At 37.8% G+C, this 27,513-nt stretch overlaps 1 protein-coding gene across 1 annotated transcript; it reads left to right on the top strand.

Moving 5' to 3' along the window:
* Positions 1–511: 511 nt before the first annotated feature.
* On the top strand, positions 512–26,017 carry epha2b (eph receptor A2 b). Its single transcript, XM_052594462.1, has 17 exons — positions 512–678; positions 1,301–1,368; positions 2,558–3,206; positions 14,185–14,340; positions 14,486–14,821; positions 15,739–15,863; positions 15,967–16,153; positions 16,989–17,088; positions 17,549–17,604; positions 17,689–17,814; positions 18,569–18,754; positions 19,467–19,528; positions 19,671–19,880; positions 20,047–20,196; positions 20,278–20,471; positions 20,866–21,021; positions 24,230–26,017. Exons 1-17 carry the CDS (start codon positions 597–599, stop codon positions 24,336–24,338), a joined length of 2,952 nt encoding a protein of 983 aa, XP_052450422.1. The 5' UTR covers positions 512–596; the 3' UTR covers positions 24,339–26,017.
* The last annotated feature ends 1,496 nt before the right edge of the window (positions 26,018–27,513 follow it).

Here is a 27,513-nt window from a genome sequence, read left to right as displayed (position 1 = left end):
TCAATAGAGGGACAGAAAGCTCTCAGACTTAATCTAAAATATCTTAAGCTGTATTCCAAAGCTGAACGGAGATCTTACGCGTTTGGAATGACATGAGAGTGAGTCATTAATGACATAATTTTCATTTTTGGGTGAACTATCCCTTTATGCAAGAAACATAAATGAAAATACATTTAAAAAACAGTACTTTAATTGTTTATTTCTACAATGCACTGGATATAATTTCAAAGTATAATAAAATAAAAAATGATAGAATTTGTTGTATGGTTTTAATTGTTAGGCTGCTGAGAAAATCAGGATCTTTGACATGGATAGGAAAAAAAAAACGTTTAAAGGCCAGATACATCCATTTTATATCTTAAAAGTTACAAATTTGTTCTAGCCTACTGTAAATTTGACAGGTAAGAACGAAAGGTCAGGGGCGGGGTCCCAGCGCGGAACTCATACATGTCAATGCCCATGACCACCTCCTTCACATTCCAGCGGGCGGGGCTCGTGAAGCTCCGCGTATCTACCGAGTCTGTCGAGAGCGCAACTGGAGCAGCAACTGGACTGAGCGTGGAGCAGCCAACATCACTGTCCACTCCGAACACACCATGGACTGCAGACGGATTAAGCGTATTTTGTTTGTCAATGTATTTATGAACTTTGTATTTATTTCTCTTCAGAAAAAGGAAGGTACGTTGAATTTATTCTTTCAAACATTCTAAAGGTCTCACGCAGGTTCCCGCACACATGGTTTAAACTATTTTAAAGCGTTGTACTGTGCAGTGTAGAGCCACCTAAACGTCTCTATGGAAATTATTTGCATTGTTGCAATGTTTGGCATAGTTTAAAATCAACCTGTGTGAGAAATTTTTTTTTATATTTAATAGCCACGTCGGTCCGGTGCAAGTTTGTGCGTACAACTTAATTGTAAGTTTGAATATGTTACCTCGAATAGTTGAAATTGTTTAAAATATGGTATATGCCTTTAATAGGCTGTTTTATTTCTAAATATCATGTCGCATTTATCTAACGTTAGGCAAACTCACGCGAACGCAAAACTTTCTAGTGAAGTAACTTTATAAGCGAAAAGTGAAAGTAGCAACCAATTTTTTTGTTAAGATATATATAACGTTATATATATATATATATATTGAATTGGTAGGCTAACAGTAGCAGCAGACATGATTTTCACGTTTGTTTCTAGTAGTATTCCTGAATGTATTTACGTTATTGTTGTTTTATCAATTACTGCTGCCGTGTATCCTGACAACATTTTTTTTTAATCTATTATATTTTTGTGTTATTGTCACAGAGGTGCTGCTGGATATGGTGGCTTCGGGAGCAGAGTTGGGTTGGTTGACATCGCCTGTTGAGCACGGGGTGAGTTTACAGTAGCCTACTTCTACCGTAACGACCTTCAGTTATATGGGCTGTATTTCTTTTCGTTTGTATGTAATTTTTGAATGAACAGGTTTTTACTTATTGGACACGTATAATTCAGACTTTACCCTCAAAACGTTCCTGGAAAAGTTTAAAGGGATTGCACATACTTTGCCTGCTGAACACTTGTAGTCTTGTGCGATTTTAAAGCCCTGTGTTAGCGACTGTAAAACTGAGGGTGTAATTAGCTTTTAAAGGTTGGCGCATATGGTGCTTTTGTGACGCGAGCTGAAGCTATAATGTTAACTAGGATTTAGAAGCGTAACTGGTTGTGGAATCAAAATGATGTGCTTTATAAAATAGTAAGAGGTTTATAACAACTATAGACCAATTTGGACCAGCAACGAACCGTAGCCTACTGGTCATAGTTTCTTCGGGTAGTCAAGCTGTGTATTAAGGAATGATACAGTAGCTGGTCGACAAGGTTAGAGCTAGTGTATTTTAAAACCATGTTCCAAAAAAGCTACTGGGTTTTCCAGCAGGGGATGATCTGGGATTGCATGTACAGACTTGTTAAGTTTCCTTCCCACAATACCTTAAAACGTGGAAAAAAGCAAATGCACGCAAAATAATTAAACCTAAAGCATTTTCCTTCAGACTCTCATGGAAAAAGTTGATAAATTAAGAATGTAAACAGGGTGTCAGCATGTTCAACTTTATAGAAAGTTAACTGAACTCTAATAAGCTGCTGTTTATTTAAAGAGTTCACTGTCTTTTAAATGTATATAATGCTTTAAACCAAATAGTTCCTTTTATATGGAAGCATTTGTTGTAGGGACCGTTTTATTGCCATGCCACACACTAACAAAACAATGCACCCCTCCTGTAATTAATATCATGGTGCACATGAAATTAGAGCTAAGAACACACATGCACGCAGCATGTGAACAGATATGTTACAGCACATTACATCAGTCATGCAGTAGAAAGACTGCTGCATTGTTCCTTGCCAGAAGTTGGTGGGTAATTGACCAGCATCCTCACTACTACTTAAAATTCCATGGTCAGGACATTTCGTGTTATTTCTGTCCTCAGCATTTGCTGGCATCTTTTCTTAGAATTTTTTTTTTTTCCACAATCTTGGTTTTGACTTTCTTGCTAACATCCATTTTTTAATTTCAAATTGCAGTGGGAGATAGGCCAGCGGGCTGTGAACGGCTCTCTGTTGTATAACTATTATATATGTAACGTGGAGGAACGAGAACAAGACAACTGGCTTCGTACTACATTCATCCAGCGCCACCCCACCGCCTCTCGGGTCTTCGTGGATCTGCGATTTGTAGTCCGTGATTGCAACTCTTTCAATGCAGACTCAGTTACGTGCAAGGAGACCTTTAACTTGTACGCCTATGAGGCCGACGCGGACATTGGAACTTCCTTCCGCAAAGGCCTGTTCCGCAAAGTTGCCACCATTGCTCCAGATGAAATATCCAGCCTTGGGGAGATGAAGATGAACACTGAGACAAAAGTAGTGGATAATCTTTCTCACAAGGGCTTCTACTTGGCCTTCCAGGACATTGGCGCCTGCATCGCCATCTACTCTGTCAGGGTTTACTATAAAACATGTCCAGCAACAGTGAAGAGCTTGGCAATGTTCCCTGAGACTGTGGCAGGGGGAGAGAATCAAGCCCTACGGGAGGTGGCTGGAACTTGCATCTCAAACGCTGTAAGTGAGGATCTACCTCGCATTTACTGCACAACTGATGGGGAATGGGTGGTACCTGTGAGCCAGTGCCAGTGCAGACCCGGGTTCGAAGCCATGAACGATGCATGCCAAGGTAAGACATAAGTTTCTTTGTTTGGTTTCCGCAGGCTGAGTCCAGCACCAGCTGTTGTCACTTAAGATTTTCTGGCTTGGGTCAGGAATTTGAATATTGACTAGACTTCCACATAGATTGTGATTAGCATTTCAGTTGTAGTATATCATTATATAAATTACTGTATTATTTTACAAAAATGTTTTGTATTATTGTAAGATTTGTCTATCCTTATCCTTACCATACATGCTTGTGGCTATTTGTCAGCACTGTATATACTATAAGAAGTTTTAATAGTATATATTTTTTTAATGGCTATCATTTTATGCAATAGCTGCGTTACCATATTTTTATGTGCATTTTGGAACGTAGCATAAAAAAACACAGGATAGAAATGCCAAGATGCGCATAAATAAAACATACGTGCACATTTTCCTGTATCATAAACTTTCTATCCGATAAGAAAAAAACACATTTGGAAACACATTTACCGAATAAATTCCTCCATATGCATTGAAAAAGTCATGGGACTTAGCGGTATGAGATGGGATAACTTTACCAGCAGAGGACCGATCTCGTTCACAGTATTTTTATGTTGTTTTGGTCATTTGGAAATGCCTGAGCAAAGTCTGTCATCAAAGTATTTCTTTATCACTATCTTACAAGATTGGGTTCCAAAACAGCAGCATCCACCTCCGACAGCATTGACAGCGTTTATTGTTTCATCTGCTCACTTTGAGGTGCAAGTAATTTATGTAATATATGAAAATTATTATATTCTAGTGGCTTCTCCTATATTCTTAGTGATATTTAGTGCCTCAGTTTACCAGGAACTGAAAATTTTGTTCTCTTTGACTCATCAGTTGGAAACAGTGCTTTATTCCCATATGTTTTATGCAACATTCCAGTTTTGCGCATACGTTTAATTAGAATCTTTGGATGAAAACATAGCTGTACAATACTTTTCACACTCTATATTTTTCACTTTTTAAGTTGCTTGTTGTAATAATATTTGCCTATTTATACAGATATATATATATATATATATATATATATATATATATATATATATATATATATATATGTGAGAGAGAGAATTTTTGTTCTTTATAACTCTGTAAAATGTAGTGTACTTTCTAGACACTGTATTTTACACATTTTAAGTTGCTCATCAGCCATTTTGTTCATGCTGTCACTTTTAAAATTTCAAGTGCTTTGGAACCTGTTTGCTCTTTTTCACTGTGCGTTTGACTCCCATAACCCCCAGCATTCTTTAAAACACAAGTTCAGACGTCAACGACTTTTGCAAACCTATTGTGCTTTAGGCAGCCTTTCAATGACAGCTTTAAATCTCGCATTGAGTATGTGACAATTTCTCTTTTTATTAGGCGTATGTCACAGTCACCTGTTTTTTTTCTCTTCTTGTGTTCTTATCTCTGCCACACCAGAGCAAGATCAGCCATGTGACAGTCCTAAAGTGCTTTGTGACTGTGGAAATGAGAGCACTGGCGTGTTGGGACTTGATTAGAATAATTCCGTTTTAAACGTCCTCTAACCTTAACACTTTAACATATTTCCACAATTCAGCCACATGCAGGGACAGGTAAAATGCAGGCGAGTGAAACTCAAATGGTAGAAAAGTTTTCAAACAGGTCATCTGGGTTACGATTTCTTAATTGTAGCAGTTACACATTACAGTTGCAAAGCTCGTGTGCATGCATTTTTTTGGTTCGCACACATTCCTTGTTTTATAGTCCAGGAATTGTGCGAACAGGTGGTTTAGAATGGGAAAAGATAAAGTGTCAGAGTTTGGAGAGGGAGGAGATTGTAGTGGAAAGGTGGAGAATGGAATGTAAAGGTAGCAGAACAATGTAGTGCTGTGTTCGGAGACAGACCCCCCTTCGCAGACCCCCCCGCCAGCACCTCTTTCACTCGGCTGATGCATTCCTGCTAGGTTTATTAAGGAGCCTTCCCAACTACTGCCGGCCTGAGGAATTCCCTGAGGAGTGCTCCAGGACAGAGCTGACCCATGTTGATGGATCTACTGTTGATTAAAGTCAATCATTGTCAAATAGCCATATCAGGGGACTATGGGTAAATGCGTGGGTGGGGTCAGACAACCGTTCGATTCTATTAAAAAGGATGGCAAACTGTCCTCTGGTGGTGAGAGTTCTTAACAATATAAATATCTGACATGCACACGGCACTGTGGTTTAATCAGTATTGACACTGACACAGTTTTCCACTAATAAAACACACCCTTTCTCAGTCATAATGAATAAAAGAGCGCATACCTTTGTTGACCACACAAAGACATATTGCCTGACCTATGCTAGACTGCACTAGGAATTCATGCCCACACCCTGTCACTCACAGTAAACCGAGGTTGCCAGAGTTGGACAGCTATAGTTTCTGGAATGTTTCAAAGTGCTGTTGGCCTCCATATTGTTGATCTATAGGAAAAACAAGACACTGATGAAGCCGGATGGTCTTGAATCTTTCATAGTTGCATTCAATTTCAGTAGAAAAATCCTTGTGCTTTACTGTAAACAAGGCTTTTCCTGCACTGGAACATGTTAAGCCCTGAGTTATGGGTGAGCAAGTTAAAGTTTTGTGTGTATAATGTGTGGTGAGTGACTGGCTGGGTAGTAATTGACTTGGGTGTGTGTCCTTTAGAGCCATAAGTACTGGTTTTGGATGGATCTTCTTCCTTTCCTGTTACTCTAGTCTTTTCTTTTCTTGCTTGCTTTCTTGTTTTCTTGTTCTTAGTGTCCCACCTTTATACCCTTTCTCAAACGGATCGTGATCCCTAGAGTTTTCCCAAATTAAACCAACTAGGCATGGTTTATATTTATTGTTATTGGCTGTTCCAATGACAATATGTTATTTTTGGCCTTGACTCCAGGTCTTGGAAGTGACATGTATTAAATGTTTAAACATCCACTTTCACACGGCCCCTGCAAACACTGTTGAAGCTCTTCTGGGAGATTTCAAATGGTGTCTTGTAAATAAACCACTTTGCTTATCCCCATCTGTCTCCCAGAGACAAATAGATGCTTTTAGGCCATCCCTAGTTTACATGCAAAAGCATTTTAAATAAACGTTAGCTCTGAGTCACGTACATGTACGTGTACGGTCAAAAGGTTGTGAAATTTTGGAATTCCTTGCTTGAGAAAGAGCACTCGAAATACCTCGAGCCGTTGGGTTACAGCGCAGCAGCGGAATACAGAAATCCGCTGAAAGTGAGATATCGGAGTTTGCTGGGCTACGAGTAAACAAAAGTAAAAAATGAAATGTTCCGCTAAAATATGAGCAATTGCGCAAACTTAAAATTTGCACTAAATATAGTTCAGCAGTATTCCATCAGAACAGGGTTGATAAAAGCAGTGATAATCTGTACCCTGAGGTGTAATTATTCTCTGCTTTATGTGATGCTAATGCCCTCTTCTTTTTCCTTTTTTAATTCCTGTGTACCTATTAAGCCACAGAAACCATTTATCTCCACCTATGGGATTTTTAATCTTACTCAACTAGCAGTCAACCACAACAACTCATTGCCGGTTCTTTCCACTGCAGTACCATTTGCCTGGGCAAGTTTAGATAATGAGGAGCACTTTCAAATGGGTTTGTTTGACGCTTTGATCCTCTGTCAACCTTATGTGCCAACATCAAACGAAACAAGAGTGGATGACATGGTTGTTCTGATCATTTCAGGATAATGACTGCTAAAACATACAAATTAAATATGCTCACTGGAATTCAAGATGTTTGCGTTGACCATGTAGGAGGAGGTGAGCGAATTCGTAATTGGTCACGTACAATGCTGCCATTTTCGCGTATATAATTTGGTACTTTTTTGAGTCCGGTGACATATATAGTTGGTCCACCAATGGGGTGGAATATTTAGGTTTGATGCTCTATATACACTGTGGCTTTTACATGAGAGGAGTTAACTTTAGGATTGTGTGCATGTGCTGAGTGTATTGTGCCGCTAGTATGTGAGATCAGCAGTTTCCTGCCTCCATGTCAGCTCTGCGTCCCCTGAAACAGGACAAGCTATAGCGGAAACCGGAGGCCTGCTAATCCTCAGTGACCCTCCAACTCGTCCGCTCAGGGTTTTCTATTGTTGCTCTCGATCATTGGCTTCATTCACTTATTCATTTCCCACTCATTAAAGAATTTTGTTTATGCCTTTGCTTAACAGTTTTGGCCTTAACCAGACTTTTCCCATCTGTGTTGCCATCTCAAAGATTGGACAATGGGCTGATGTTTTGTTTGGGTCAGTGCGAAAACAAACCAGAGCCTTGTTTGTGCCCATTCAGTTGCGAGATTAGTTTTTTTGCAGTATTTTTAGGTTTCTTAGTTAACTCTTTTCTTAATTAACAAATCTTCTGGATGAGTCTCAGTGTTTGAGTCCTTTTGTGTGCTGTCATCTTCTCTTTCCTCTTGCCCTCTTTCCTTTAGAAAGAGTGGAAAGTGTGAAAAGAGGGGGATTAGAGCATTTCTTGTGTCTGTTAACGACTAGATGAAAGAGTGAGTGGAATTGTAAAGCGTAAATGTAATTCTCTTACAACTGTTCCATTGGGCTGATAATCCTTTGCACTAATGCTCTCACCACACCTAGAGATCATTCCCTCCCTGCTGGCTTCATGTTACCACTGCACCCCCCCCCCCCACCCCATACATACAAACACACTCTCATCTCTGGCTTTGTCCCGTAACGTCTGACCATAAGAACCACTTCAATGACCATTCAGAGATATTTTCTGTGGAAAATGCATTTTTGTTGGCAACTTTTAAGAACATTAAGGGATGAACTGATATCGAAACACTAGCAAAAAATGAAAATCTGAAGTTTAATTCATTATTTCATATTTTATTCAACAAAACAATATCGAACCATACATTTTCAATATTGACTCCTGAATGATATGATAAATTAAAAATCCCTACTATAGGCGGAAACCTGATTTAATCTATTTTTATTGTTCATACCTTTAAAAGTGTTTATTTGTGTATTAAACATTAAACAATGAATCTAATTCATATTACTTGAAGTGTGCTGCTTTACCAGGTGTTGATGACGAGCGAGTATATAAACACCACAGCAGAGTAAAAAATAACTTTAGATATTATAAATAATATTATAAATAATGTTTATATATTTATTATACTTTTGAATATATATTTGTATATTTATAATAATATAACAAATATTATATATATATATATATATATATATATATATATATATATATATATATATATATATATTATATATATACAGATATATATATATCTGTGTGTATGTGTATACAGTATTTAACTAACAAAAATAAATATAATTAAATATATAAACTTAATTTGATATATGTTTGTATAAAGATTAGTTAGTGCTATCAGCGCATATAGCTGAGTAGTAAAGATGTCTTCACCTCCTTGTAGGCCGCAGAAAACCAATGTTTATGATTGCACCATGCTATCTTAATCTTCATTTTCTTTAGTGATCGACCGATGTATCTGTTTACCGATATTTTTCCCGATATTTAAGCATTTTTCCATAATCGGGTATCGGTTTTGTAATATCGGATTCGCCGATTTACGGCGCCATCTTGTGGCCGTTTTGAGATTTCCGCCATTGCAGCCCGGGTGTCTGAGGAGATCAGTCAACAACAACTCAGTGGACAGGTAAATATATGTTCTACTTGGTTTGCTTTAATTAATCAACTTTATTTAACATAACAGACATGCACAAATGAGATCTGAGACATAAATTCCTGATATAGTTAATTTATGCAGCTTGTTTCTAAACAATTGAGACGAACTCATTGAGTCACGTAGTGTAATTCATCCTGCCCCAATAAAGACGTATCTTTACATGAATTAAATAAAACAGACATGAATGAGTGCATGTTAAAAAAATAAAAGCGTTGAATTTAATTCTCTATCTGTTGTATTTGCTCACCATTAGTCTAGAAGAGAAAGTTCGTTCATATTGCTTAGCAACTGACGGATGATCTGGAGGCTTAAGCACGGCGACTGAATGAAACTTTTGACAATATTATCTTGTTTAAACACCCTAGATTATATTATCATTTACTACATAACAATTATTTCGCTAATACACATATAAATATAGCCTACCGCTTTGTGGAAATTAATTATTATCTCCATGCGCGATCGCGGTTGATTAAATTATAGTCAAACAGCACTTTGTCAGTTGGCATTTCATGATCTAACGTTAGATTGAATCTAGATCATAAAATGCCAACTGACAAGTGCTGTTTAACTTTATATAGTCTCGGGAAAAAAAGTTCGTTCATATTTCTCAGCACCTGACTGGGTTGATGATCAGGAAGCCTCAAGCAATGCCACTGAATGAAACTTTTGAAGGAAGCAGGCTTACAGGGCAGAATGCTGAAAGACTCTGTTTTCTACACTAAAACCTAGTTCTGCTTAGCTGGGAGTAAATGGCTATGCACTCCTAAATAGCCCTCCCGCCCCCACCAATATGTTAGAATCATTTTTGTGCTTTATTTATTTACCTGTTTTTATTTTTTTTACCTCATCAAAGCTTTTATTTTAAAACAAAGACACTTAGTAACAGTGCGCTTAAATTTTTTGGACTCAGACCCCTCTATTTATTTGTGTATAAATATAATGTTTTTTTTTTTTTTGTATGCAAGGGGGGAGTGATTGTTATAAATAAAATGTTTTTTTTTCAGCTCATTTGTGTTGTAATAATTGTCAGAAACAGAAGTATAACAGTAAATAAATATCGGTTCTGCATATCGGTGATCGGGTACATAAACATACAAATAATCGGTATCGGTATCGGTTATAAAAAACCAATATCGGTCGATCACTAATTTTCTTATGCGTGCATGTTTTATTTTCTCAGTGGCTCTCTGTCTGAATTTAACCTCTTCCCCTGTGAAACTAGCCCCTGGCCGCTGTCCGCACTCACTCTGCTCTGGTGTTTGTTTTACTTGGCCATCAACACCTGGCGGAGCAGCACACTTTAACTCAACTCTGCCTAGGGCTACATGTAAGAAGCCCCTCCGTGCCTAGGTTTAAATGACTAGGCCTTTTGTTTTTCTTTCCTTTTTCTCATTCGAAACCAACCCGTCAAACTCTTGTCCTGGAGGGGTTCGCGCTGTCCCGCCGCCATGTAAACACTCATTCATTCAGGCCTCCTTCCCCTTCTCTGTCGACCCATCCATCCATACATCCGTCCATTAACGTCACCCTCTCATCAGTCTTCGCTCTGACTGCTCCACTCAACCCACACGGCTCACAGACCCCAGTAGGTCATTGGTGAGCCAGATCCAGCTACTCTCACAATAAACAAACAGTCACTCAGAGGCTCTTATGGCCTGGGTTCTCGGTGCCAGATAGTGAGACGGGGCCCTTGAAAGACGGCCGACACATCTCTGCATCTCTGCTGGGAAGTTTGTATTACATAAATGTAATCAACGTTCCTCAAAAGCCATAAGTCGTTGTTCGCCTCTGACCTCTCGCTACGATTCTGGTGAATGAGCCAGTTTCTTCTATCCAGAGTGTGTCTAACATTCACCTCCTCTGTCCATGCATGCTTTGATTGGCTGCCTTAGGAAGGAAGCTACGCGTCAGCCTTGCGCTTCCTGCTTCCTGTTGTGTCCAAAATGCGAAGACAAAGCCCCTTGACCTAAACCACATTCCTGCGGCATTTTGGAAAGTGATCACTTTTGGCTAAAAACACCACAGTAGCTTTAGAATTAAATTGTGTATTGACGTCTAAAATAATTTTTCTAAAATCTAAATAAAACAGATTATATATATATATATATATACGTATATATATATGTATATATATATATATATATATATATATACATACATACAAATAACAATACTCGTTCAGTATTTATACATAAAAATTTCACATTTGATTCAGTGCTTTGTCCTCGTATTTATTTAAATGTTTTTTTTTATTGCAGAAAAAAAAACTATTTTTTTTTTGACAAAAATGATCTGTTGTAGTTTAAAGTTTCTTTTTACGTCAAATCAATGTTGTTTCGCCTAAGTGAATTTAGAAAATACAAAATAAATAGTATTAATAGTAAAAAAAAATTATTAATACATTAATATATGCATTATTTTGAAAAACACAACCTCCACAAAGTATATTATATTATATTTCCTAGCAATTTCTGAGCGAAGATTTTTCAAATCACATTTTTTTCATTGTGGCTTGAAAAGTTTTGTGGATCTGATTCCTTACACACAAAGGTTTTGAATAAGATTGGAGTCTTTTGTAAAGTTTTTGCATAAAAGGATTAAAGCAGCCCTCCAAACGCCATCAGGTTTTTGTCCGTGGCTGTTAAGAAGCCAGCCAGCGTATTAACGCGTCATGTGGCATCTACACTATTCGAAACAAGTGTTTTCTCACTCACTGCCCCGAATGGCATTCTGCGCCTGTTGTCCGGACTGAATGGGCTGCCGAATGCTGTGCAAGATGCTCACATGTGGCAATGTGGCGAGCGAGGGGACTTAAGAATCTGGAGATTACGAGTGGAGAGCCGAGAGGGGGGCGATATGAAACAGGGTTCGCAGCAGCAGCTGTTTGGCCCCCTTCGCCGTGAATAGGACGATTCTTTTTCTTCCCTTTCTCCCCCCTTTCCTTTCAAATCCCACCAGGACTCGTTATCCCTCTCTCTGTCTCTCCCTCAGTCCCCCAGTCTCCCACACTATCCCCACCTCCGCAGAGGGGCGCGTTAATGAGTTGCAGTAAAGTCTCCACAACAGCTGGCACAGAAACAAGATGAGGAGTCAACTTAAAAGAAGAAATAAATAACACATTGGCTCGATCTTCACTGCCACGCTGAATTCTTTTCATGCTGCGAGTTTTCTTTTGAAATAAGAGAATGCATGCTCTCAAATATTAGAGGTAATGTATACCACCGTTAACCCCCATCCTGTGAGGGAGAGCAAGTGGCTCAACCCAAAACAAGGCCTCAATTGATACAAAGCATTCAGGAAGGAGGAAGAACCCTGCTCTGTAATTATAACTGTTTGGCAAATCTTCAGATAACAAACCATTAGAAAACAGAAACAATGATTTGGTATGTGACCACTGTGCTACAGAAATACAACGACAGCAAAAAGTATTTGCTCATTTTTAGCCACTTTTTATTTGTGTTTATTATAATAGTATATTTGTTTTTTCTTTAGCTTATAATCTACATTATTTTCTAATGTGATTATAAATAATGATTATAAGCAAAAAAAAAATTTTTAAATGAAATAATTTCAGAGATAATATTTTATTATAATATAAACAAATATATATTACAATTATTATAATATATATCTTCAGCTTATTTTACACTAAGGTATTAAAATAGTTCTAAAATTTCATTTTAAATGGAAATAATAAAAAAAAGGAAGACAAAAATGTGGAGAGACTGCAAAAGCTGCTGCATGGCGTCTGATACTGATAGACTTCCTCATCACAAGTATATGTTTCGCTCTTCTTCAAAGCGTCCTAATACTGAAATTGCCTCTGGCGGTATTTCAGCACACAAATACAGATATTTCACCTGATCAGACACATGGTGTAGGTGTAAGTGTAATATTGCCACCAATAATCTAAGCCTTGCGTGTGTCTGAGCTTGTCGCTTGACTGATAAAACTTGCACCTGAAGCTGAAAATCAGATATCACAGCTTCATTGTGAAAGTAAATAAATGTGGCTGCTCCAAGAAATGAAAGAGCCAGATTGAAAACGGAAGCGGTGGGTGTTTGTGTGTGCATAGGGTGGTGGTGGATTGTGAATGAGAGTCTGGACAGCGGAAGGACATGAGCTGGGCATGTTGGAATGTTTCTAGTCAGATTCTGAGGACACCTTCCCTTTTCTTCCTGTTTGTACATTCACCAAATATGATTGACTAATGTTATGCTTTGTTTTCTCAATTTAATTAATCAGCTAAATTTGATGTGACCCTGAAAAGTCATACATATTTGCAAATCCTTTTTTTGGTTTTTATTTTTAGGACGTGGTTGTAAATCACCCACATTCTTTTTACTATCCCTTTATTTTATTACACGTTTTGTGGCCCCAGATTTCGATCAGAGTTCTTACTTGTATGACTTTACATTTGAAACCTTTTATGACATTTAACCAACTGATCACAAGGTGATTTTTAGGTTATGTATGATGTCATTTCCCCTCAAGTTTACACAGGTGTCCATTCTGTCCAATTTAACTAAAGTAACCACAGGCGTAGTTCCTCACATTAACTATGGACATGTCTCTCTGATGTTTGACAACCTCAGCCTGTCCAAATACTTAATTTTCTACAGTACATTTATCATGTAAAACTGAAATCTTGTGAAGTCATTGTGCTGCTGCAAGTAAATGCTACATTATGTAATATGTTGTTATATAAGTCAAAGCCATTCTTGTATTTTAAGTGTGACTTAGTGGTCCAAAGACTTTGTAACCACTGTATGTCTAATATAATGTAATAATCACTGTATGAATAATATCATGTAATATATAATACGTATACGTGTCTGAATGTATAATATCCACTAGACTTGGTTGACAACAACATTCTTCTTCTTTATTGAATTCTTTGTTAGATGCAGCATTCATCCTGTCTGTTGGTTTTATGCGTTCTGTTCTGTTTTCTCTCGCGGTGGAGTTTTGAAAGCAGAGGTACCGTGCTGGAATGTGGGATGACTGGTCCTGTTTGTAGAGAATGGGGGGGATGGTTCACACAGGATGAGTAGGAGTGTGCTTAGTCTTGCTCTGTCAACCTTGTGCACTCTTGCACAAAAACAAAGCTGTAGAGAAAAGAAAAAAAATCATCTTCAAAGGAGGTTAATTTACTGTTCATACTTAGATGATCACTTGACATGTACAGTACATAACGCGAGCTGTGAGCAGTTTAATTGCACAATTTGCTCTCATCCTCATCCAAGTCATCATACATGTGCTTTTTTTGTTGTTGCAGAATGTCAGTCTGGCTTCTTCAAATCTTCAGTGTCCAGTGAGGCCTGCAAGCCCTGTCCAAAAAACACCCAGGCCTCGGGTCCGGGCGCCACCAGCTGCACCTGCAAGGACGGCTTTTATCGAGCACCTGAGGACCCTAAAACAGTTGCTTGCTCTGGTGAGAAGCTGCTTCTCTACATCTCACCTGTCATTTTGTATTTCCATACAATATCCTTTCTCTGCCACTCTTTTCTGTAGGGATTATCTAAACCAGTACAGGTGAATGGGTAAATAAAAGGCTTGTCTGCTCTTTGTCTGCTCAGGTTTACCCTCCGCTCCTCAGAATCTGGTGGCTAGTCCAGCTCAGATGTCAATGGGCAGGCTTCAGTTGTCATGGAGGCCCCCTGCAGACACCGGCGGGCGCAGTGATATCACATACATTGTGGTTTGCGAGCGGTGTGAGGGGAGGGCATGTCAGCCTTGTGGTGAGAAAGTGCGTTTAGATCCAAGCAACAATGACCTGAAGGAGACCAGAGTCACTGTGAGCGAACTGGAGCCGCATTTGAACTACACCTTCACCGTGGAGGCACGGAGCGGAGTGTCCCAGTTCAGCAATAAGAGAGCCACCATCAGCATCAACACTACTTTAGATAATCCAGGTCGGTGCTCTAACTGATCATAGCAGGAGAAAGCAAATTTACTAACTGGTTGAAAAATTCAGTTTTTTTTTTACAAATGTGCATTTATTTATAAATGAATACAGTTATTTTTATGCATTAAATTCATCAGATGTAACAGTAAAACATTTTTACTGTAATTTATAAAAGTATGTATTTCTAAAGGATCACTGAAGGTAATGACTTCTGAAAGTTCAGTTTTGCCATCACAGAAATAAATTACATTTTAGAATATATTAAAATAGAAAACGGTTATTTAAACTGTAATAATATTCCACAATACTAATGCTTTTTCATGTAGATTTTGATTCCATAATTGCAGCCTCGATGAGAATAAAGCTTCTTTAAAACAAAAAAAAAATAATAATAGTATCAACCCAAACTTAATTTTTTTTTTGATATACAGACATTATTACTCTCATTTTCATCTCAATTTGAACTGTTCTTTCATATAATTGTCTACATTTTTCTTTGGAAAATGAAAACAATAAAAAAAATATATTTTAAAAATCAAAGTAGTAGGCTTTAATTAAGGTTTACATATGCAGCAGAAATCTGAAAGTTTTAGTTTTTGTAGTATTAAACAGCAAAAAACCTTATTCAAACCACATCTATTTGTGGTTTGAAATCCGATTAAAATCTGATATTTTGTGAATTATAATCTGTACGGTGACTCCAGTCCGATCGAATTTCAGGTTTTTTTTCCTAACGTCACTGGAAGTGCACAGTTTACTGGGACTGTTTCCAATTACACTCAATTTTCCCCTCACTAAAGCGAACCACGTGACATTCACTATTTGCACATAGTCCTAAAGATCAGATTTAAAAGTTTTGGGTGTACAATATAAACAAGCTCATATACATCAGAGACTCAAACTTAACTGTTATTTTACCCCCAGATCCCCTAAAAGTGACTGCGATGCATCTTGTGGACAGGAGCTCCACCAGCCTGTCGCTTCAGTGGTCTGTTTCTCACCGTTCCAAGCCAGTTGGCACACGTTATGAACTAATGTATCGCAAAAAGGTCAGTTACAATATCCATTTCAGTCTTAATAAGCAACTCCAAATCTTCAATCCATGATGTTATTCTCCATTTCATCATCTTCCTTTCATTGTCATGTCTACAGGAAAATGATGAGGAGATAGCCAATGGAAAGGTCACTACCTACACTGTGCTGGTGCTGGAAAAGAACTTGGTTCAGATCAGTGATCTGTCTCCTTCCACCGTCTACTTGTTTAAAGTTCAAGCTCTCAGTCCAGAAGGAAACCCAGGCATCTACAGCTTGGAACACGAGTTTTCGACGCTCCCGGAAGGTGAACAAAGTGAATTTTTTTTTTATGAAATCAAAATTGTATTTTTATGGATTTGAGGCCATTTTTGTGTTCACATACCTTAACACTGACAAAGTTAACTGTTAAAAACATACAGCCTTTTTCTTAGTGAAAAATAAACCAAAATACTGATGACTCTTTCTGCACCACAAAGATATCTGTACACAGCCCAATCAAATTTTCTCCAGAATGAGAAAGTCCCGCCCCCCAATACCACCAACAAATCAAGTTCCTGGCTATAACGTAACTACTTGCTATAGGCTATTTAAAAAAGGGATAAATGCGATAAAGGACAAAAAAATGCAATACACCAACACAGACAAAAGAACTGTGCTTGGGGCTTTAACAGTGTTTGGAATAACGCCATTTAAAAGAACGTAACGATGTTATTTTTTCAGTAATGGGGTAATCTAACGAATTACTTTTCCCGTCGTTACAATGCCGTTAACATTACTGGACATTAAATGCGGGCGTTACTATTCATTGATTGAATAAACTGTATAATCCGAACGCACCCCTGGCTCACACAGCTAGTGAGGAGGTGGGTTCATAATGAGAAAAGCGATTATGATTGGCTAAGGCAGAGTCGTTTGTTTCATGGTACTCAATCAGAGCCAGTATTTTTACACACATGCCAGCACACATGTAATGTGTACATGTAAGCTAGTGGCCAAAAACACTTTTCTTACAAAGATAATACTTGAAGTGCAGGATAAAACTAAGTGACAGATAATGTTTCTTTGCTCATTTATGTAATTGAGTGGGTTTTATTCTTCAATGACTCATTTGCTTGGCTGCTTTGTTGTTGTTTTCCCAGTTCCTCAAAAAACAGGAAACACAGCAGTGATCCTCGGGGCCGCGATCGGAGGAGGCGTCATGCTTTTCATCGTGGTAGTGGTCCTGCTTCTGCGAAAACGGTTAGCAACAAGCACTTAACGCACACACCCGGCTTTGTACCTCTCCCCCAGTCACTCCTTCAAGCCGTTCCTTTTCTTTCTCCTTAAAAATCCATTCAGTGTTTCCTTTTCACCGCTCTCACACTCTTACTGAAACGGCTCCTTAGCACTTTTGAGGAAGAATCAATTCGCTGACTGTCCGCTGACTGCTCACTAAGTGTATCTTAACAAGAGGCGTGTTTGAAAGGAGATGAATCAGAGAGGCATATTGTGTAAGATAAGAGGCGATGGGATTGGAGCGGCTCTGTGAAGGCGACCTGAGTGATAACCCAGGCCCCTGTCACCACTTGGCAAACACAGACCACTTTTTTTTGAAGCACTCCTCGACTGAATGGAGCCGGTCCAGCGCTAGCCACTTTTAAAACTCAAAGTCTGAAAAGAAATCCGTGGGTTTGCTCATTGAGTTGTTTTTCTTCTGCAGGCGAAGAAATTCTCACACCAGACAAGGACCAGAGGACACCTATTTCTCCAGCCCAGGTTAGTGGCATTGGATTTCATTTGGTGGCTTTCTTCTTTTACAAGCCCTCCTCTTAAATTCTCCCTGAATTCTCTTCGATGCAGACCAGTTGAAGCCGTTGAAGACCTATGTTGATCCTCACACGTATGAAGACCCCAACACGGCGGTGCTCAAGTTCGCCAGCGAGATCCATCCGAGTCACGTCACAAAGCAGAAAGTCATCGGAGCAGGTTAGTACATCTACGGCAGTTTGACAAGCCGCTGTGGGGCTGTTTTGAAAGCTTTCTGGGGGAAGGAGCTTCAACATCGTTGATTTGAAGTTATGTTACAGTTCATTGAAAATGACAGCTTTTTTTTTACAGTTCATTGGAGTGACAGCTTAAACAAGGCGCACATTGGAAATTGTCTGATTTGAGCTTTACATGTTAGAGCTGGAATATTTTTAGTGTAGTAAGTCTTTCCCTCCAGAGACGTCTGTTTCCCTCCCAATGTCATTCAAAGTGAATTAGTGTTGTTTTCTTAACCCGCTCTGGAGGTTTTTTTCATATCCCACATGGAGGAGTGCTGCTATAAAAAAACCTGAGTTAATTAATCATGACTTAAAAATAAAACATACAACCGCTAAATTAGACCTAAGTCCTAAAGTGTTTATAGGCTATATATCAAACGTCAAATTTAAATGAGAAGATCAGTGCGCCGTGGTCGCGCTTCCTCTCTCAAGCCGCCCACATGGATGTGGCCCTTGTTCACTTTTTGTCTGCTTGTTGTACACTGATTCTCATGCCCTTTCTGACCCCCTCCCATGAATCCACTCAGTAATGTTCATAGGCTTCTCCTTGGCCAGATGCATGCTGGTTATCATTTCAAAGCACCCCCTTCATGTTTTTAAATAACCCCTATATGTCAAGTGTTGTCATTTGGTGTGATGATTATCTGATGCCTGTATGCCTCTCACTCTGGGTGGATTGTGTCTCTGTGCTGTAGGTGAGTTTGGAGAGGTGTATCGAGGAATTCTGAAAGCTCCCGGGCGGAAGGAAACAGCGGTAGCAATAAAGACACTGAAGCCAGGATACACAGAGAAACAGAGGCAGGACTTCCTCGGTGAGGCCAGCATCATGGGACAGTTCTCACATCAGAACATCATCCGACTGGAGGGGGTGGTCACCAAATGTGAGTGCCCTATCAAGTGTAGGCTACATCTAGTTTTAGAATAAATTTGCATTAAAAAAAAAAGATTATTCATTAGATAATAATGTGATTTATGATTAAGTTGTCAAGTGCATAATTACAGTATATCATTATAATTAAATTAGCCCTTAAAAAAAAAAAAAAAAAAAAAAAAAAATATATATATATATATATATATATATATATATATATATATATATATATATATATATATATATATAATACACACACTCACACACACACAATCGTATATACAGTATGCCTTGTTTAATTCAATAAACTAAAGAATGAATTATAAAATTTGTTTAATATTATAGTATGTATAAAAAGTGCATATATATATACACACACATACTTTTTATTATAATTTGTAATTATTTTGTATACACTTTATTATTTTAAGATTTTATAGTATTAATATGCAAATATTTCTATAAAATGTATAGTAATAAATTATTAGTAATAAATATATGTTACTTCAAATAAAAACATGCTATATATGTGTATGTGTGTGTTTATTGTTATCAAAAAAAGTAATTTATTGTAACGTAAAAGTGTTGCATTAAATAACTATTCAGAAAAGTTTTTGTTGTTACGTAATTTTTATCCTCAGAAAATATTTACTAAGGACTTATGTTTGTTTTCACTTTTGGTTTTGTAAAGCTGCTTTGTGTCTTTGTCTGTTTCTTTTCAGTCAAGCATGCCATGATTGTGACTGAGTACATGGAAAACGGAGCTCTTGACAAATACCTGAAGGTACGTTTGTCACATTCATCACTGAGGCAGAAAAATGATGACAGATGATACTGCCATACCTTCAAAGTGATATAACATTGCGAATCATTTCCTCAAGAATTCCCTTGTGTGATTTGGAAATAAAACTCGTACTTCTTTACAGGACCATGATGGCGAGATGTCATCCTTCCAGTTGGTTGGTATGCTCCGTGGCATTGCGGCCGGAATGAAATATCTCTCAGACATGAGCTATGTACACAGGGATCTGGCTGCCAGAAACATCTTGGTCAACAGCAACCTGGAGTGCAAGGTGTCTGACTTTGGTTTGTCACGTGTTTTGGAGGACGAGCCTGAAGGAACCTACACCACCAGCGTAAGTTCACATAGCAAATAAATGTGTGGTTACAAGCTGCTTTTAACTCCAGATGTCTTTATTTTACCAGCACTACAACCTGGTCATTATTTCAGGATTTTTGGAAATTACAAGATATTGCCGACACTTGTTTATATGTTTTTTTTATTTATTTATTTTTTAACAGGGAGGTAAAATTCCTATTCGCTGGACTGCTCCGGAGGCCATAGCTTACAGGAAATTCACGTCAGCAAGTGATGTGTGGAGTTTTGGCATTGTCATGTGGGAGGTCATGGCCTTTGGAGAGAGGCCCTATTGGGACATGAGTAACCATGAGGTACGGACTGGCTATGAACAATAACCCTGCTGTTTGTCTCAAAGGATCTTCCGTCTTATCTGCCTACTTTTGTCTCTCTAGGTAATGAAGGCCATTAATGAGGCTTTCCGCCTTCCTGCTCCAATGGACTGCCCCTCTGCTGTCTATCAGCTGATGTTACAGTGCTGGCTGCAAGATCGCTCCAAACGGCCCCGCTTTGGCGACATTGTCAGCATACTAGACAAACTCCTCAAGAGTCCAGATTCTCTGAAGGCCATTGCAGATTTTGACCCTCGGTAAGCGCTCAACACATACTTTGAATTCTTAAAAGGCTCTTACGAAGCCGCACAAGGCGTGAACGGCAGAGAGAAGTTGAGGCATGCACCGTCTATTACACAATTTTTTTCGAACAAAGTCATTCCTTGGTAAAGTTAAGACATGCAACCACGTACCAGTGGTGCTGCTGAATGGTTTGGCATCTTCAGATGTTTATCACATTATAGGCGTGCAAGAGGGACAAATCTGACAGTTTTGTATCTTTATCAGATTCTCGAACTGAACAGACAGGTTTTTTTTTTCTCTCGCGGTGTGTCTCTTTCCCACCCAATAATTACAATAAGGGAAAGGCAAAAAAAGGTCTGGCTGTGTGGTTTGTTGAATGTATTTGTGTTCTGTCTCTGTCTTTGTCAGAGTTTCCATTCGGCTTCCCAGCACCAGCGGCTCAGATGGCTCTCCCTTCAGGTCTGTGGCCGAGTGGCTGGAGTCCATCAAGATGAGCCAGTACAGTGAAAACTTCAGCATGGCCGGAATCGTCAGCATGGAGCAGGTGCTGCAGATGAAGAGCGAGTGAGTAACACAAATTTCCCTTTAGCACGCAATACAAGGGAAGAATGGCTGTGAGCAATCAGATGAGATCACGCCAACTGTCCGAAGTCCATTTCTCCAGAACTTGTTGTGTCACATCCTGCTGTCCAGATAAACATTACATCAGGATATGACTGGGGTTTTTAGTAAATGGATTTTTTCTATAGTTAATTCCCTCAAATTTAGTCTCTAAATATATATAGACTGGAGTCATAAAAAGTTTTTTACTTGTTCTGTTGTTATACCATTAATTGTGTTTCTGCCATACAAAGACTGCAAATGTCTTTATTATTTTGTAAAACATTAAAAAAATTACATATATTAATAAATAAATGAGCTGTTTTGAAGAAATGTCTCCACCATGTACAGATAAATGTCTGTTCAAAGAATAGTTCTTATAATGAAAATAAAAATAAAAAATATTTATTATAACTTCCATGTTAAGCACTTTGACTACCCAGAAAAGCGCTATATAAATGTAACCAATTATTAACAAATTATTATAAGAACAAAAACAATAATAATTATCAAATAAAAATTATATAAACAAAATAGTTGTATTATTATTATTATTATTATTATTATTATTATTATTATTGTTATTATCTCACTATTCAAATATAAAAAATTTGTATATTTGTATATTTGCATGTATTATTATTATTGTTGTTATTATGACCACTATGACATAACACTATTCTCACATTTAAAAAAAAAGTAATTTCTCTTATAGTATTCTAATTTCACATTTTAAAGAAAATGGCACTGTTTAGACATATAGTATCCCATTTATTAAACTTCCTTCAATTTTCCCTCTTACATAATACAAAATTAGTATTCTGACATGATGTTAAATAGTCGTTTGAATAAAACGGCTCCAGATGAACACAATTTGAGAGTTCTGGGAATTTGTGAAGGAATTCAGGGTGTTTGGAGAGCTTCCTTTCCTGTGGCCTACAGCCTACACTGAGGCTGATTGGTCAGGACAAGATCGCATTTAAATAAGATGGTATCTTTTAACTTTTAATAATTCCTAGAACATATAAATATGTTCCATGTTTTTGTTTTAGGGATCCGGTAATTGAATGTGGCTTAAATTTATGCTACGGTTGCAAGGATAATCTCGCACAACCGCAGACCATTTTTGATTCACTGTATCTGGCGAGCTCGGAAACCACATAAATTGTAATAACGATTTAACCTCCGTAAGACTTTTAATCGAGTCAAGCAGTAACAATTTACTTAAAAAACGTGAAAACCTTTCAGCAGCATCTCAGCAAGCACCTTCAAATGCTATTCGTTGATTCAAGTTTGAGCGGAAATCATTGTGGCAGTAGAGAAAGAATAGACTGGATGTGGTGAATTGTGGCATGCTGTTCCCCCTCCCCTCTTCTGCCATCCCTCCCTTCCTCCCACTGTTTCGGGAGACTCTCTCATCCCTCCCATTCCCAACAGCGCTAGTCAAGGCCTGTGCTTTCACTGTAGCCAGGAACCACTGTTTCTGCCTGCTGGGGCTATGAGGCTGTGCGGCTGCTCCCCCTCACATCAACACGATTGGACTTAAAAGTCGGGCCATGACATGAAAGAGTGTAGGGATGGTGAAGGAGAGAGCTGATGTAGAGGTGGAGGTAAAGATGACAGTGCTGGACCTCACGGAGGAGGCAGTTTGACTGATGAAGGGGTTGGGAGTGTAGGAACAGCGCAGCTCCAAGACCTCTGGCTCTGCTCCCGTGGGTGTTTTTAGCCTAGAAGCTCGCTGAACTTTGTGTGGAGGACCAGAAATGTCTTTGATGTGTTTGTCTTTTATTTTATGGCCGGCTGTTCCATCTGGTGTCATCTGGTAGCACTCTTTAAAACCAGAAACTATTTACAAGTCCTCCGCTGCCTGTGCCGGCCAGCTCTGATTCATGGCGGGTGAAGGGAATCCTTGTTAAATCAACAAGGCGCTAATTAAAAATGTAATTAGGACTCTGATAACATGCTATCTTTCAAACGCCTCCTCAAAATTACTTTTTGCGAGACAGGATTATGTATAATTTTCAAGCATCCTCCCACAGTGTTAGTATCTTTGATGGAAACTAAAGCAAAGACTAAGAAATATTAATATTAATATATTATATATTTGATATAAAATGTAATAAAAACAAAACTAAAATAAAATATATGTATTAAAAGCAATTAAAAATAAAAAACTGTGAACTAACCTAATAGACAATTTTTTATATATATTTTTTTTTTATTCCAAAGACACTAATTAAAATCAAGTGAAAATGGAAAATTAGTTACATTGTGTAGTAAAAAATAAATAAATAAAAATTGATTTGCAAGGCAAAACTAAAATAATAAATTAAGACTACAAAAAACTGTGAGAAGTTTTGAAACGAAAAGAGACACTAAATAATAAATGTTCTCTAAATAAATCTATAAACTGAAATAATAAGTGAAATAATTGTAATAATTTAAAATTAATTTATGCCACGTTTTAGTTTTAGATACATGCATCCACTCCTCTAAAACAAACAAAAAAAATCTTACAAACAATTAAACTGCAAAGAAGTTGAAAACAAAACAAAAATTTAACATAACTGTACATATAACATAAACATTAAACATAACTCTGCAAAGCTAAAACTGAACAAATACTAAAATAAAATGAAAATGGACGTAACTTCATTGTTGTTTAGTTTTAAATGGCATATAAAAAAAAACTTTAACTCTTATTATTAAACTTCAAAAAGCACTTCAATCTAACATTGCTAAATTTAAATCAAAACTAAGACTAAGTTAAAAGAGAAACTAAAAAATAAACATTTTGTAAACAAATAAACTCACAATCTTGGCCGGGATGCTCTTGTAAAAGAGATTTTTAATCTCAATGTGCTTTTCCTGGTAAAATAAAGGTAAAAAAAAAACAAGGAATCACTTGGCTAAACTGAAACTAAAATACATATTAATGGCTCCCAAGCTAAAATAAACAAAAATAAAATGAATATGGACATAAATTCATTTTAGTTTCGGATACATGTTGTATTATAAAACTGTGTGTGTTCAAACAAAAACTGTAAGAACTAACAAAAAAATAATCGGAGAAGACAGAATGATAAATAAAAATATAAACAAAATAAAAATGTCAAAACCTTAATACCCCTGCCCTCCAGTTCTCACACACCCTTTCTGTTCTGTTTCCCAGGGATATTCGTAACATCGGCGTCCGTCTGCCGGGCCATCTGAAGAGGATTGCCTACAGCATCTTGGGGCTTAAGGACCAGACGAGCACCCTGAGTGTGTTTGCAGTGTGAACGGTCTTTAAAATGCACTGAAGGGACCGACCCTTTGGCCGTGGACTGAATAAACTCTCAGCTGCCTCGGGATTGGACTGCAGGGACAGCCCTTGACCTGGCCATAACCCTCCAGTCTAGCGAGAAGGACTCTCACCGCTGTGGAGACCAGTAGCATTTGGTGTACTTATCAAAAATGGAGGAAGTGTAAAACATTCAAAAAGCTATTGATGTATGCATCAAACCATGTATATTACATATATTTTTACCTTAAGCATACGTTTATTTTTTAGAGAAGGTATAGTCATTTCTTTAGTTTCGTTTTTCAATTTTTTGTTTAGTTTCATATGCATGATTAATTTTCGCCGGAGAGCGATCAATGCTAGTTAGATCTCACTTTACGCTCAGATATCATGTTGCTCCTCCAATTCTGTTGGCACCGTATTGCTCTGTACTTGACTGAACGTTCCAGCAATACGAGAGAAAACCAGACCCACAGGTCTTTCTGTACCGGAAACGTGGTTATGGGTTTAACGTAAGACTTAACGATGTTCTGCTGAGATCAAGGTGATTGTAATGCTCTCTGGTTTCTATCATGCTTGAGTTGGTCATGATTTGATGTCTCGCACGATGACATTTCTTTACAATTGCACTCTCAGCGCTATATGCTTTGGACCATCAAGTCGAAAGTCTCTGGTTTAGATGAAACAGAGCGGCGAGGCGTTCCTTAAATCCTGTGTTTTCTCTGCAAACAAGAAGAGAGGAGGCACCCCCATGAAATAGCACTTAAATCAGAAATCTCCACAGCTGTCTCATCCCTTATCGTTATGAAAGGTTAAGGCACTGATGACGTTAAGGATCGAAGGGAACAAAGAGTGAGCGGAATGACAAAATGGAAATGGGTTAAGAAGAAAAAAACTGTTCTGGAACTGATTGTCGGACTAAATCGAATGGGGAAAATGCGATCCGGTGGATGATATTCCAAAGTCTGTTATTCATTCTGTATCAGCAGATTAAAGTCGCCTGGAGCTGTGAATTTGCAGATCTGGTTTATGATTAACTGATCCAAGACATGCTGGGATGAAATGCTGCGACTTTTGTGATTATTTCATCTGACTTATAGGAATTCAATATGATTTCACATGGCGGGTAGATAAGCCTCTTGTATAAAAAAAAAGTCTTTCTCCATGTTAAAGTTTTTGTTTTTCTTTTCTTTTTTTTTCTTTTTTTTACAGAGGAGAGAAACAGCTACATAATGTCCTTAAGTCTTAATGGAGATCGCAGTTCCTTGTTAATTACACTATATTCTGATTATTTCTAGATGTTAAATGCAGATGGGTTCTTCCTTGCTTAGAAATGACATATTTAGTTTTTGTTTGCAGTTGATATTGTGTTTCATATCTTTCGTTAATTGGGACGTTGAAACTGGCAAACTGCAGGACTTTTTCGAAAAGGGAAATTTGTCATTTTTGATCACCTTATCTTGGTTCTGACCCTTTTCTGAACATTGGAATTAGAAAAGATCAGTGCAAACATACATATTTCCAAACAAAATACAGTTTGATTGGGCCAATTGTTTTGTATTTTATTTAATAGTCTATTTATTTTTTACTTTATTTATTGTTTTAATGACACTGAATTGGGATTTATTTGTAATGGAAGTGTGTCTTTCAGTCACAATAAAATCTTTGTATCTTCAATGTCACATTGATTTCTTTACTTGTTTCGTAAACAATAAAAAGGCATAATAGAATAGAAATGAAGTTGCTGCTTCATTGTAATGCACCAAGCACTGCTGTAGTGAGCAAGTCGATACAGCTCTGATGTACTCAAGGATGCCAGAAGTTCTGCATGACTGCATTATCTAATTGGTCAAAGCAGCCCCTATTTAATTAGTTGCTGGTTCAGAGTCCATCTGTAAACTATGACAGAAGCCACTGAACCTTATAAACCGTGCAAGACAATTTACTTTGTTCTCAATTTAGCCCCTCCTGTCCATAACTGCAGTCTCACTGAAGCCAAATTAAGAGAGGCTTTTGTCTGGCGCCCAGAGTATTGAATTTATCAGCTGCTGTTGAGTGATGCAGGTAACAATGCCACTAATGCACCCTTTTGATAAGGTGGAAAATGTCATGGTTGGAATGTAAATATTTATATACGAAAATAATCGGACAGGAGAAGCTGGCTAAAGAATGAAATGCCATCATGGAAGTCAGACAGGTAGAGCAGGGAAACAAAAGGTCCAATATCCGTTTCTTTGACCTGCATGAGGTCTGTATGTCTGTCATTGTCGAGGTAGCATTGTGCACACGTGGCCTGGAACTATGTATTTTAGTTTTACATTATATGTGCCGCGTGTGTCAGTGTATATGCTGTAAAAGTTATATTAATAATAATAATAATAATATACATTTATGTCTACTGTTAACTTTCGGCCTTTTTCAAATTTTTATCACTATGTGCATGTCTCATCCATAAGTATGCAATGTTGGAGAGCTAGCATTTGGGAGTTTTGAGAAGCTGAATGAGCAATAAAGCTATAGTCAGCCCCTTTATTAAAATACCTGGAGGTGAGGAATAAAAATTGTCATATTCACTCAGTATAACTTTGATCTAACATACAAATATCTCAATTAGAGATAAGTAGAAATTAATTGTACTCAGTTGTGTTTTAGGCACTAAAACAGTCCAGTACATTATAATCAAACATATTTTTACATTGAAGATTTCTGGCCACCCCTATGAAAACATCCTGGCTCCGCCACTGTGTAAAGCACTGTTTCCTTCCCCCCACAGTGGCCAAGGCTATTGAAGCATACACAAAACTTAGATTTACATACAAACATACTGAGTAATCACGTGCAGTTTAGCAAGTCAGATGTTAATTCATTAACCGCGCCGAGGGATTCAGTTCAGTGAACTCCTCTTTTGAACCATGCATTTAAACAACCGGTTCATAAGGGGAATTAGTTTGGGAACAGGCTGCACTACTCACGCAGAGTGTTTTTCATTCACTAAAAAAGAATCCATATGACTCAGACGAGTCATTTGTTTGTTAATGAACTGTCTGCGACGATAACTTAATTATAAAGACTGCTTGTCATTATTTTGCCGTGCACGTTTTTGTCTATTGAATTTAGTACAGACTGCAGCGCAAAGTTTTGCGAGTTCACATTTAAAACACAGTCACGCTGAC

Source organism: Carassius gibelio, chromosome B23 (assembly GCF_023724105.1).
Source record: "Carassius gibelio isolate Cgi1373 ecotype wild population from Czech Republic chromosome B23, carGib1.2-hapl.c, whole genome shotgun sequence".
In the NCBI taxonomy this organism is placed as follows: domain Eukaryota; kingdom Metazoa; phylum Chordata; class Actinopteri; order Cypriniformes; family Cyprinidae; genus Carassius; species Carassius gibelio.
The sequence above is the reverse complement of the archived record's forward strand: the minus strand, read 5'-3'. Positions and strand labels throughout refer to the sequence as shown.

Bases quoted from the DNA above. Each gene is read 5' to 3' on its own strand.
- epha2b (XM_052594462.1), top strand. From the start codon at position 597: ATGGACTGCAGACGGATTAAGCGTATTTTGTTTGTCAATGTATTTATG. The intron at 3,207-14,184 runs GTAAGACATAAG...TTGTTGTTGCAG, and splicing joins CATGAACGATGCATGCCAAG to AATGTCAGTCTGGCTTCTTC. The intron at 21,022-24,229 runs GTGAGTAACACA...TCTGTTTCCCAG, and splicing joins GTGCTGCAGATGAAGAGCGA to GGATATTCGTAACATCGGCG.